The sequence below is a fragment of the Pristiophorus japonicus genome, chromosome 16 (assembly GCF_044704955.1).
Source record: "Pristiophorus japonicus isolate sPriJap1 chromosome 16, sPriJap1.hap1, whole genome shotgun sequence".
Taxonomy (NCBI): domain Eukaryota; kingdom Metazoa; phylum Chordata; class Chondrichthyes; family Pristiophoridae; genus Pristiophorus; species Pristiophorus japonicus.
This window is the reverse complement of record NC_091992.1, coordinates 67,216,950-67,230,509: the sequence shown is the minus strand read 5'-3', so window position 1 is coordinate 67,230,509 and position 13,560 is coordinate 67,216,950. Positions and strand designations below refer to the sequence as shown.

Sequence of the window (13,560 nt, the reverse complement as noted above, 5' to 3'; positions counted from 1 at the left end):
GCTCCAAGCTCTGGTGCTGGACTCCTCCACGCTCCTTGACATTGAGTGCAGTGCACCAAACGTTTTGTTATGTACATCCATCAGCCTACTTCTGTAGCCTGGTGCATTAAAGTCCTCATCTGAGTCCACTGCAGCAGAACTAGTGCAATCTTGACCCACAGCACCTGCACTATCCTCTCCCCACCTTCCCCCCCATCCTGGATCCTGCACACTTATGCCCAGTGTCTCACCACATGCAGATCCTGCCTCTATGCTATCCACTGAAATACATGCAGCGTCAGCCTCTGATCTGGTGGCTGTGAGTGTAAGATCACGTGACGATGTTTCTTCATCATCACTGTCTACTTCATCTTCCTCCATTGACTGGGCAGGTTATGCTTCTTGAATATCTGAAATGTAAATGGAGCAAGGGTTGGGTTGTGGTGAGGGGAGAGGAGAAAGTAAGAAGTGCCTGCTTACACCATCTGCAGCTTGTAAGTTGGAAGAGATTGAGGGGTGAGGGAGAAGTGGGATGAGATGTCGATGTGAGTCTTGCAACAGTGCTGAGTGTGTGAGGGTGAGGTGAAGCATATGAATGGCAGGGTTTAGTCCTGATTGAAAGAGATTGTTGGAAGGTGGGTGATGGGGTGCAGTGAATTGAGCAGTGGATGAGGCTGGTGATGCAGTTGGTACGATATGCCATTTGAACTCACTGACCTTGACAACATGTGTAAGATTGTTAAATTTCTTCCAAAAACCTTGGTGCACGCTCTCTTGTATGTTCAGCCATTCTTCAATATATTACAGCACAGATTCAGTTCACAAATGACTCCCACCACTTCCAGCAGCCACAATGCACTTCCCCTTTAAGAGGTGCAGACTGCCTATAAGTAGCACTAGCCACTCACGATATTGGGCCCTCTGCTGCTGTGTGCAGCCAATGGTCAGTGCGGATAATGCTGGCCATGTAAAGCAGCAGGCAGTAGCAGGAATTTACTGTACTGCCTGCAACGCAATGATCGGGCGCGGGTTAGAAACATAGAAAATAGGTGCAGGAGTAGGCCATTTGACCCTTCAAGCCTGCACCACCATTCAATAAGATCATGGCTGATCATTCCCTCAGTACCCCTTTCCTGCTTTCTCTCCATACCCTTTGATCCCCTTAGCCGTAAGGGCCATATCTAACTCCCTCTTGAATATATCCAATGAATTGGCATCAACAACTCTCTGCATAGAAACATCGTGTATACCGATCCCCACACCTGCTTTTGGGGCTTATCCAATTTAATCCCCCGAAATTCTAACTCCTGCTGAAATCCTGGTGCATGTCTTTGAAACTGCTTTTATCTTGCTGTGGTTTAAATTTGGGTTCAGGGAGACTGTACATGGGCTGCCAGTGCTTATTCTGTTAAGCCCAAGATAAAAGCAGCAAATATGAAGCATGCAGGGAGGGGCAAACTACCAAGTCACTCAGTATTCTTTGTGAGAAATAAAGTTAGTAGCTACTGACTGAATCAATAGATTTAATCAGAGATATTATCATATCAGTCTGCGTCCCTCTCATTTAACTCTGTCCTCTCTGTGTAAACAGGACCACCTGGACAGACAGGAGACCCTGGACAGCCCGGACCAGCTGGTGAGCACTCGGACTTTATTTCTGTTGCTAAGGAGCTAACCAACGTAAGGGAGCACGGATATTCCTCTTTTATTTATTCACCCTGAAATTCGTCCTCATTCTGAGACAAGTCTGGCAGCACCACAGAAACAGCCTGTGTGGCAGGGCCTGGCTTTACCTGTACTGCCTGGGTGGGAGGAGGGAGAGGGTGGGGGGAGCGTGTGGGGGAGGGGGTGGGGGTAGGAGGTGGGGGAGAGGATGGGAGGATGGGGGAGGGAATGGGAGGAGGGAGGAGGGGTGGGGGAGGGGATAGGAGGAGGAGGGTGGGGGAGGGGATGGGAGGAGGTGGGTGGGGGTGGGGATGGGGGGGAAGAGGGGAGGGGATGGGGGGAGGGGATGAGGGGTTGAGGGGAGGGGAAGGGGATGGGGGAAGGGATGGGGTGAGGGGTTGGGGGGAGGGGTGCGGGAGGGGGTGGGGGAGGGGATGGGGGGGAGGGTGCGGGAGGAGGAGGGTGGGGGAAGGGATGGGAGGAGGAGGGTGGGGGAGAGTGAGGGGGTGGGGGAGGGGATGGGAGGGGTGGGGGGAGAGGAGGGGATGGGGGAGGGGGTGGGGAGGGGTCGGGGAAGGGATGGGGTGTGGGGGTGGTGGAGGGGTTGGGGGGAGGGGTGTGGGGAGAGGAGGGGATGGGGAGGGGGTGGGGAAGGGATGGGGTGAGGGGGTGGTGGAGGGGTTGGGGGGAGGGGTGGGGGGAGAGAAGGGGATGGGGAGAGGGTGGGGGAAGGGATGGGGTGAGGGGGTGGCGGAGGGGTTGGGGGGAGGGGTGGGGAGAGAGGAGAGGATGGGAGAGGAGGTGGGGGAAGGGATGGGGTGAGGGGGTGGTGGAGGGGTGGGGGGAGAGGAGGGGATGGGGGAAGGGATGGGGTGAGGGGGTGGCGGAGGGGTTGGGGGAGGGGTGGGGGGAGAGGAGGGGAGGGGGAGGGGTGGGGGAAGGGATGGGGTGGTGAAGGGGTTGGGGGGAGGGGTGGGGGAGGAGGAGGGGATGGGGAGGGGGTGGGGAAGGGATGGTGTGAGGGGGTGGTGGGAGGAGAGGAGGGGATGGGGGAAGGGATGGTGTGAGGGGGTGGTGGAGGGGTTGGGGGGAGGGGTGGGGGGAGAGGAGGGGATGGGGGAGGGGGTGGGGGAAGGGATGGTGTGAGGGGTGGCGGAGGGGTGGGGGGAGGGGTGGGAGGAGAGGAGAGGGAGGGGGTGGGGGGAGAGGAGGGGATGGGGTGAGGGGGTGGCGGAGTGTGTAAGAAATGATTTCGGGACTTTGTTTAAGGCACCACTTCGAGATGTTATTTCAGTGCCCCTTCATTCCTGACACAGATTACCTTTAGAACCTTGAGACAGATCACCATATTTAATATATAAGCCCACCTAAAGGTAAGTAGCAGAATAAATGAGCAAAATGGGTGTTGGGAGGAGAAAGTCGCAGGTCAAAACTGAAGTAAAGTAAAGTGATTGTGGGCACAAGATGGAGGAAATGGGTAAGTGAGAGAGTGGCACTAACTCACCATCAGATGGTGACCAGGTGAAGTGGGCAAGAGACCATTGTTTTTTTTAGCACCGCACCTAAAGGACTGCTGGGGGGGGGGGTGGCATCAGGCTCAAGGGTCTGTACAGTACATGGGTGTTCAGCACAATGCACTGCAGCCTTGGGAGTACTGACATCGGGAAACATCCCAAAGCCTGTGGCCCTGATGCCTCTTTTCCACAGGAGAAGATTTGAATGAGATGGCCCTTGCCAACGAGGTCTCTGTCACTTGTTTGAGGCATCTGCAGACAGCTGAAAGGTCACCAGCGGTGATGTGGTCAATGTTATCTTCTTCGAGGTTGTCCTGCCGGTGACATGCCCGTGGGGAGAGCTGTCCATGTGTAACGAGCAGGTTGGCCTCCAAGAGATGGAACTGGTGAATTTGCAGCGTCTAGCTCCCAAACTCTACTTACCTTGGAGCAATGTCTCGGAAATTTTTCTCCGAACATCCCACCCTGCTGCAGCTGATTTTTCCTCCTCGTCTCCCATTCATGTGTGATTTGGAGCACCTGACAGAGGCGCAGCCATTTAAGGAACATCCGCAAAGCCAGTCCAGGCTTCAGGAGGTTATCCAGCACACGAAGGGGGAGGCACCTACCTATGATTGCCTGCGTCCAGGGATCTACCCCACACGCAGGATATTTTTAGACTTCACTGAGGGACAGAGCCTTCAACAACTTCACTTTCTCAGGAAGCAGTTGGGGGATTTTGTTCCAATTTGGAGGGTGAATCCACAGCAGGAATGGCCATGGTGGCAGCAGTGGAAGCCACCACTGCACTGAACTTCGTGACTTAATTCCACATTGGTACAGGTGAGGCAGGAGGTGGTCGGAGGCCTGAACCACTGGAGGATTCTCCAGCTGGCCCAGGTAGGTTAAAAGGGTGGTGGCAGTTGTCAGGGGTTGCCATGGAAGGTCACGCATGCAGGGTGGATTTCTGTGGAGCCAGGAAGGATTAATGCTCCTCCTGACCCCATAAACCCTTTCTCTTACCATTTTTGAATGTCCGACATTTAAAGTCCCTTTAAAGTTCGCTGGTTATTCTACCCCATGTTCCAAAGGGCAGGGTATACACAGCCAAAGAGAGGCCTATTGACCTCATAGGCCCTGATTTGTGTGGGCTAATGAGGCTTCCACCTGTCTCCAGCAGAAGCCCGATCGCCCAATTCAAGGCCCCACCAAAATCATGGTGACCTGGATGTGATTTGGAACGAGCCAGGAACTGCTGCCATGTTCATCGCGCTTTGGCCTCATTCTCACCTGGCGATGGAGGGGGGAGGGGGGAATGAAGATTGTCCCATGAAGACTGGTCACCTGGATAAGACACTAGAGGGCTGTGGGAGCCACGGACCCCTGGGAAGGGGAGATGGGGAGAATGGATTGGAATGGGAGGACACAACCAACTTCTTCAGAGAGAAGAGAAGTTCAGTTCGAGGATGAGCTTTGATAAGCTCCACAGTCAACGTGAATCGATTAAACATTCATCCAAACTCTTCCGTTTCAGGATCACTGGGACTACCTGGCCTTTCTGGTCCCAAAGGACCACCTGGAAAGACCGGAGAAGTGGGTGAGGCGGGGACACCTGGTCAGCCAGGTATGTACAATCTCTGCAACCCCAGATATTATCCACAAGTACAATGACATACAGACACCCAAATTAATGTTCCTCAACAGACATTTAAGCCTCTGAAGAGATCAGGAAGACACTGATAAAGAGCAACTTACTTCAATTCAAATAAAGATGATGTACTGTGTTCTGCCTCAGCCAGGTGTTGGTTTGTATACTGTCTGCTCAATTAGAGGAACGTGAGATGTATTCCTAGCAACATAGGAACAGGAGTAGGCTATTCATCTATTCAATGTCTTGAGCCTGTTCTGCCATTCAATCAGATCATTGCTGATCTGTACCTCAACTCCATTTACCCGCTGTTGCTCCATAATCCCTTGATACACTTACCCAACAAAATTCTATCGATCTCAGTCTTAAAACTATCAACCCTGGCACCCGTGCTAAGTCTGTGTGGTGCCAGCCTGCAAGCTGCAGCCTGCGAGGGTGGGATCGAGGTTCCACACACCAATAAGGAGTGCTGAGCTCCACTGCCTGAAGTGGTAGAGGGGTGTCTAGAAAGTCAGCACCTCAAATGAAAGAGAGGGTTAGACTGTGGTGTGAAGGAAGACCCCTCCACTGTCACTGATTTGTCACACTCCTTGTCTGATATCCAGTACTGGATGAGCAGAAATTTCCTCCAACTAAATATTGTGAAGACTGAAGCCTTCGGTCCCTGCCAACAACTCCGTTCCCGAGCCACCAACTCTGTCGCTCTCCGTGGAAACTGACTGTGGCTAACCGGACTGTTCGCAACCTTGGTGTTGTGTTTGACCCCGAGATGAGCTTCCGACCCCATATCCACTCCATCATCAAGACTGCCTACTTCCACTTCCATAATATCGCCCTATACCACCCTGCCTCAACTCATCTTGTGCTGAAACCCTTATCCATCGAGACTTGATTATTCCAATTCTCTCCTGGCTGGCACCCCATCTTCCACACTACATAAACTTGAGCTCATCCAAAACTCGGCTGTCCATGTCCTAACCTGCACCAAGTCCCGTTCATTCATCACCCCCAGAGCTCGGTGACCTACATTGGCCCCTGGCCCGGCAACGCCTCGATTTCACAATTCTCATCTTTGTTTTCAAATCTCTCCATGGCCTCACCTTTCCCTATCTCAGTAACCTCCTCGAGCCCCACAACACCCGAGATCTCTGCACTCTTCTAATTCTGGCCTCCTGCACATCCCTGATTTTAATCGCTCCACCATTGGGGGCCATGCCATCAACAGCCGAGGGCCTCTGGAATTCCCTCCCTCAACCTCTCCGCCTTCGAGCATGCTTTTGGTCATCTGCCCTAATATCTCCTTGTGTGACTTGGTGTCAGATTTTACACACTCTGAATACTGCTCCACAACATTCAGTCAAGCCTTTACTATCTGTCATACACAGACTATAATGTTCTACTACATGAAAGGAAATTCATCACATTTGCTGTTGGGTTTCCTGTTCAGTACAAACCTCTTATAAATATTAAGTAAAATATATCAATTTTGAATGTTAAATGTCATCACGGGGCTGTGAGTAAGGATACACAGAAAAACTATAGCACCTTTCACAACCTCAAGACATCCCAAAGCACTTTACAGTCAATGAAATACTTATTTTGAAGTCACTATTTTAAGATAGACAGTGCAGCAGCTAATTTGCGCACAGCAAGCTCCCACATACAGCAATGAGTTAAGAGACAGAGCAGCCATGTGGAACAGGCTCGAGGTGCTGAATGGCCTCCTTCTGTTACTACGTAACTAATGACAAATTTAGTCCAGTTGGTTCACGTTAAATATTGGCCAGGGCACCAGGAAAACTCCCCAGCTTTTCTTCCAATAAGATCTTTTACATCTATCTGAAATGGCAGGCACGGCTTTGGTTTAACGTCTCAGCTGAACAACACACCTCCGACAATGCGGCGCTCCCTCAGTACTGCCCCTCCGACAGTGCGCCATTCCCTCAGTACTGCTCCTCCGACAGTGCAGTGCTCCCTCAGGACTGACCTTCCAACAGTGCAAAGCTCCCTCGGTACTGACCCTCCAACAGTGCGGCGCTCCCTCAGTACTGCCCCTCCAACAGTGCAGCGCTCCCTCAGTACTGCCCCTCCGACAGTGCAGCGCTCCCTCAGTACTGCCCCTCTGACATTGCGGTGCTCCCTCAGTACTGCCCCTCCGACAGTGCAGCGCTCCCTCAGTACTGCCCCTCTGACATTGCGGCTCTCCCTCAGTACTGCCCCTCCGACAATGCAGCACTACCTCAGTACTGCCCTTCCAACAGTGCAGCACTCCCTCAGTACTGCCTTTCCGACAGTGCAGCACTCCCTCAGTAATGCCCCTCCGACAGTGCAGCACTCCCTCAGTACTGCCCCTCTGACATTGCGGCTCCCCCTCAGTACTGCCCCTCTGACAGTGCAGCGCTCCCTCAGTACTGCCCCTCCGACAGTGCAGCGCTCCCTCAGTACTGCCCGTCCGACAGTGCAGCGCTCCCTCAGTACTGCCCCTCTGATATTGCGGCGCTCCCTCAGTACTGCCCCTCCAACAGTGCTGTGCTCCCTCAGTACGGCCCCTTTGACAGTGCAGCGTTCCCTCAATACTGCCCCATTGACAGAGCAGCATTCGCTCAATACTGCCCCTCCGACAGTGCAGCACTCCCTCGGTACTGACCCTCCAACAGTGCGGTGCTCTCTCAGCACTGCCCCTCCGACAGTGCGCCGTTCCCTCAGTACTGACCCTCCGACAGTGCAGTGCTCCCTCAGTACTGCCCCTCCGACAGAGCGGTGCTCCCTCAGTGCTGCCCCTCTGACAGTACTGCCCCACGACAGTGCAGCGCTCCCTCAGTACTGCGCCTCCGGCAGTGCGGCGCTCCCTCAGTACTGCCCCTCCGACAGTGCAGCGCTCCCTCAGTACTGCCCCTCCGACAGTGCAGTGCTCCCTCAGTACTGCCCCTCCGACAGTGCAGCACTCCCTCAGTACTGCCCCTCTGACATTGCGGCTCCCCCTCAGTACTGCCCCTCTGACAGTGCAGCGCTCCCTCAGTACTGCCCCTCCGACAGTGCAGCGCTCCCTCAGTACTGCCCGTCCGACAATGCAGCGCCCCCTCAGTCCTGCCCCTCTGACATTGCGGCTCTCCCTCAGTACTGCTACCCTCCGACAGTGCAGCGCTCCCTCAGTACTGCCCCTCTGACATTGCGGCGCTCCCTCAGTACTGCCCCTCCAACGGTGCTGCGCTCCCTCAGTACTGCCCCTCTGACATTTCGGCTCTCCCTCAGCACTGCCCCTCCGACAGTGCAACGCTCCCTCAGTACTGCCCTTCCGACAGTGCAGCGCTCCCTCAGTACTGCCCCTCCGACAGTGCAGCGCTCCCTCAGTACTGCCCGTCCGACAGTGCAGCGCGCCCTCAGTACTGCCCCTCTGACATTGCGGCTCTCCCTCAGTACTGCCCCTCCGACAGTGCAGCGCTCCCTCAGTACTGCCCCTCTGACATTGCGGTGCTCCCTCAGTACTGCCCCTCTGACAGTACTGCCCCTACGATAGTGCAGCGCTCCCTCAGTACTGCCCGTCCGACAGTGCAACGCTCCCTCAGTACTGCCCCTCCAACGGTGCAGCGCTCCCTCAGTACGGCCCCTTTGACAGAGCAGCATTCGCTCAATACTGCCTCTCAGACAGTGCAGCGCTCACTCAGGACTGCCTCTCAGACAGTGCAGGGCTCCCTCAGTAATGCCCCTCCGACAGTGCAGCGCTCCCTCAGTACTGCCCTCTGACATTGCGGCTCTCCCTCAGTACTGCCCCTCCGACAGTGCAGCGCTCCCTCAGTACTGCCCCTCTGACATTGCGGTGCTCCCTCAGTACTGCCCCTCTGACAGCACTGCCCCTACGATAGTGCAGCGCTCCGTCAGTACTGCGCCTCCGACAGTGCGGCGCTCCCTGAGTACTGCCCCTCCGACAGTGCAGCGATCCCTCAGTACTGCCCCTCTGACAGTGCAGCGCTCCCTTAGTTCTGCCCCTCTGACATTGCGGATCCCCCTCAGTACTGCCCCTCCGACAGTGCAACGCTCCCTCAGTACTGCCCCTCCAACATTGCGGCTCTTCCTCAGTACTGCCCTTCCGACAGTGCAGCACTCCCTCAGTACTGCCCTTCCGACAGTGCAGCACTCCCTCAGTACTGCCCCTCTGACATTGCAGCTCCCCCTCAGTACTGCCCGTCCGACAGTGCAACGCTCCGTCAGTGCGTCCCCTCCAACTGTGCTGCGCTCCCTCAGTACGGCCCCTTTGACAGTGCAGCGTTCGCTCAGTACTGCCCCTCCGACAGTGCAGCACTCCCTCAGTACTGACCCTCCAACAGTGCAGCGCTCCCTCAGTACTGCCCCTCTGACATTGCGGCTCTCCCTCAGTATTGCCCCTCCGACGGTGCAGCGCTCCCTCAGTACTGCCTCTCAGACAGTGCAGCGCTCCCTCAGTACTGCCCCTCCGACAGTTCAGCACTCCCTCAGTACTGCCTCTCCGACAGTGTAGCGCTCCCTCAGTACTGCCCCTCTGACAGTGCAGCGCTCCCTCAGTACTGCCCCTCCGACAGTGCAGTGCTCCCTCGGTACTGACCCTCTGACAGTGCAGTGCTCCCTCGGTACTGACCCTCCAACAGTGCGGCACTCCCTCAGTACTGCCCCTCCGACAGAGCGGTGCTCCCTCAGTGCTGCCCCTCTGACAGTACTGCCCCACGACAGTGCAGCGCTCCCTCAGTACTGCGCCTCCGGCAGTGCGGCGCTCCCTCAGTACTGCCCCTCCGACAGTGCAGCGCTCCCTCAGTACTGCCCCTCTGACATTGCGGCTCTCCCTCAGTACTGCCCCTCCGACAATGCAGCACTACCTCAGTACAGCCCTTCCGACAGTGCAGCACTCCCTCAGTAATGCCCCTCTGACAGTGCAGCACTCCCTCAGTACTGCCCCTCTGACATTGCGGCTCCCCCTCAGTACTGCCCCTCCGACAGTGCAGCGCTCCCTCAGTCCTGCCCCTCTGACATTGCGGCGCTCCCTCAGTACTGCCCCTCCAACAGTGCTGCGCTCCCTCAGTACGGCCCCTTTGACAGTGCAGCGTTCCCTCAATACTGCCCCACCGTCGGTGCAACGCTCCCTCAGTACTGCCCTTCCGACAGTGCAGCGCTCCCTCAGTACTGCCCCTCCAACAGTGCAGCGCTCCCTCAGTACTGCCCCTCTGACATTGCGGTGCTCCCTCAGTACTGCCCCTCTGACAGTACTGCCCCTACGATAGTGCAGCGCTCCCTCAGTACTGCCCGTCCGACAGTGCAGCGCTCCCACAGTACTGCCCCTCTGACATTGCGGCTCACCCTCAGTACTGCCCCTCCGACAGTGCAACGCTCCCTCAGTACTGCCCCTCCAACGGTGCAGCGCTCCCTCAGTACGGCCCCTTTGACAGAGCAGCATTCGCTCAATACTGCCTCTCAGACAGTGCAGCGCTCACTCAGTACTGCCTCTCAGACAGTGCAGGGCTCCCTCAGTAATGCCCCTCCGACAGTGCAGCGCTCCCTCAGTACTGCCCTCTGACATTGCGGCTCTCCCTCAGTACTGCCCCTCCGACAGTGCAGCGCTCCCTCAGTACTGCCCCTCTGACATTGCGGTGCTCCCTCAGTACTGCCCCTCTGACAGCACTGCCCCTACGATAGTGCAGCGCTCCCTCAGTACTGCGCCTCCGACAGTGCGGCGCTCCCTGAGTACTGCCCCTCCGACAGTGCAGCGATCCCTCAGTACTGCCCCTCTGACAGTGCAGCGCTCCCTTAGTTCTGCCCTTCCGACAGTGCAGCGATCCCTCAGTACTGCCCCTCTGACATTGCAGCTCCCCCTCAGTACTGCCCCTCCGACAGTGCAACGCTCCGTCAGTGCTGCCCCTCCAACGGTGCTGCGCTCCCTCAGTACGGCCCCTTTGACAGTGCAGCGTTCGCTCAGTACTGCCTCTCCGACAGTGCAGCACTCCCTCAGTACTGACCCTCCAACAGTGCAGCGCTCCCTCAGTACTGCCCCTCTGACAGTGTAGCGCGCCCTCAGTACTGCCCCTCTGACAGTGCAGCGCTCCCTCAGTACTGCCCCTCCGACAGTGTAGCGCTCCCTCAGTACTGGCCCTCTGACAGTGCGGCGCTCCCTCAGTACTGCCCCTCCGACAGTGCAGTGCTCCCTCAGTACTGACCCTCCTACAGTGCGGCACTCCCTCAGTACTGCCCCTCCGACAGAGCGGTGCTCCCTCAGTGCTGCCCCTCTGACAGTACTGCCCCACGACAGTGCAGCGCTCCCTCAGTACTGCGCCTCCGGCAGTGCGGCGCTCCCTCAGTACTGCCCCTCCGACAGTGCAGCGCTCCCTCAGTACTGCCCCTCCGACAGTGCAGCGCTCCCTCAGTACTGCCCCTCCGACAGTGCAGCGCCCCCTCAGTACTGCCCCTCTGACATTGCGGCTCTCCCTCAGTACTGCCCCTCCGACAGTGCAGCGCTCCCTCAGTACTGCCCCTCTGACATTGCGGCGCTCCCTCAGTACTGCCCCTCCGACGGTGCAGCGCTCCCTCAGTACTGCCCCTCCGACAGTGCAGCGCTCCCTCAGTACTGCCCGTCCGACAGTGCAGCGCTCCCTCAGTACTGCCCCTCTGACATTGCGGCTCTCCCTCAGTACTGCCCCTCTGACATTGCGGCTCTCCCTCAGTACTGCCCCTCCGACAGTGCAGCGCTCCCTCAGTACTGCCCCTCTGACATTGCGGTGCTCCCTCAGTACTGCCCCTCTGACAGTACTGCCCCTAATATAGTGCAGCGCTCCCTCAGTACTGCCCCTCCGACAGTGCAGCGCTCCCACAGTACTGCCCCTCTGACATTGCGGCTCCCCCTCAGTACTGCCCCTCCAACGGTGCAGCGCTCCCTCAGTACGGCCCCTTTGACAGAGCAGCATTCGCTCAATACTGCCCCTCCGGCAGTGCAGCACTCCCTCGGTACTGACCCTCCAACAGTGCGGTGCTCCCTCAGTACTGCCCGTCCGACAGTGCAACGCTCCCTCAGTACTGCCCCTCCAACGGTGCAGCGCTCCCTCAGTACGGCCCCTTTGACAGAGCAGCATTCGCTCAATACTGCCTCTCAGACAGTGCAGCGCTCACTCAGGACTGCCTCTCAGACAGTGCAGGGCTCCCTCAGTAATGCCCCTCCGACAGTGCAGCGCTCCCTCAGTACTGCCCTCTGACATTGCGGCTCTCCCTCAGTACTGCCCCTCCGACAGTGCAGCGCTCCCTCAGTACTGCCCCTCTGACATTGCGGTGCTCCCTCAGTACTGCCCCTCTGACAGCACTGCCCCTACGATAGTGCAGCGCTCCGTCAGTACTGCGCCTCCGACAGTGCGGCGCTCCCTGAGTACTGCCCCTCCGACAGTGCAGCGATCCCTCAGTACTGCCCCTCTGACAGTGCAGCGCTCCCTTAGTTCTGCCCCTCTGACATTGCGGATCCCCCTCAGTACTGCCCCTCCGACAGTGCAACGCTCCCTCAGTACTGCCCCTCCAACATTGCGGCTCTTCCTCAGTACTGCCCTTCCGACAGTGCAGCACTCCCTCAGTACTGCCCTTCCGACAGTGCAGCACTCCCTCAGTACTGCCCCTCTGACATTGCAGCTCCCCCTCAGTACTGCCCGTCCGACAGTGCAACGCTCCGTCAGTGCGTCCCCTCCAACTGTGCTGCGCTCCCTCAGTACGGCCCCTTTGACAGTGCAGCGTTCGCTCAGTACTGCCCCTCCGACAGTGCAGCACTCCCTCAGTACTGACCCTCCAACAGTGCAGCGCTCCCTCAGTACTGCCCCTCTGACATTGCGGCTCTCCCTCAGTACTGCCCCTCCGACGGTGCAGCGCTCCCTCAGTACTGCCTCTCAGACAGTGCAGCGCTCCCTCAGTACTGCCCCTCCGACAGTTCAGCACTCCCTCAGTACTGCCTCTCCGACAGTGTAGCGCTCCCTCAGTACTGCCCCTCTGACAGTGCAGCGCTCCCTCAGTACTGCCCCTCCGACAGTGCAGTGCTCCCTCGGTACTGACCCTCTGACAGTGCAGTGCTCCCTCGGTACTGACCCTCCAACAGTGCGGCACTCCCTCAGTACTGCCCCTCCGACAGAGCGGTGCTCCCTCAGTGCTGCCCCTCTGACAGTACTGCCCCACGACAGTGCAGCGCTCCCTCAGTACTGCGCCTCCGGCAGTGCGGCGCTCCCTCAGTACTGCCCCTCCGACAGTGCAGCGCTCCCTCAGTACTGCCCCTCTGACATTGCGGCTCTCCCTCAGTACTGCCCCTCCGACAATGCAGCACTACCTCAGTACAGCCCTTCCGACAGTGCAGCACTCCCTCAGTAATGCCCCTCTGACAGTGCAGCACTCCCTCAGTACTGCCCCTCTGACATTGCGGCTCCCCCTCAGTACTGCCCCTCCGACAGTGCAGCGCTCCCTCAGTCCTGCCCCTCTGACATTGCGGCGCTCCCTCAGTACTGCCCCTCCAACAGTGCTGCGCTCCCTCAGTTCGGCCCCTTTGACAGTGCAGCGTTCCCTCAATACTGCCCCACCGTCGGTGCAACGCTCCCTCAGTACTGCCCTTCCGACAGTGCAGCGCTCCCTCAGTACTGCCCCTCCAACAGTGCAGCGCTCCCTCAGTACTGCCCCTCTGACATTGCGGTGCTCCCTCAGTACTGCCCCTCTGACAGTACTGCCCCTGCGATAGTGCATCACTCCCTCAGTACTGCCCCTCCGACAGTGCAGCGCTCCCTCAGTACTGCCCCTCTG

The 13,560-nt window shown here is 57.6% G+C and overlaps 1 protein-coding gene across 1 annotated transcript in view; it reads left to right on the top strand.

Annotated features, from left to right (window-relative positions):
- Window positions 1-13,560, top strand: part of LOC139226180 (collagen alpha-1(XXVI) chain-like) — a 688,496-nt gene that overhangs the window by 400,158 nt on the left and 274,778 nt on the right. Inside the window, exons 6-7 of the mRNA XM_070856814.1 lie at window positions 1,571-1,615; window positions 4,672-4,761. Coding sequence (XP_070712915.1) covers window positions 1,571-1,615; window positions 4,672-4,761 — 135 coding nt within the window. The remainder of the gene's footprint in view (window positions 1-1,570; window positions 1,616-4,671; window positions 4,762-13,560) is intronic.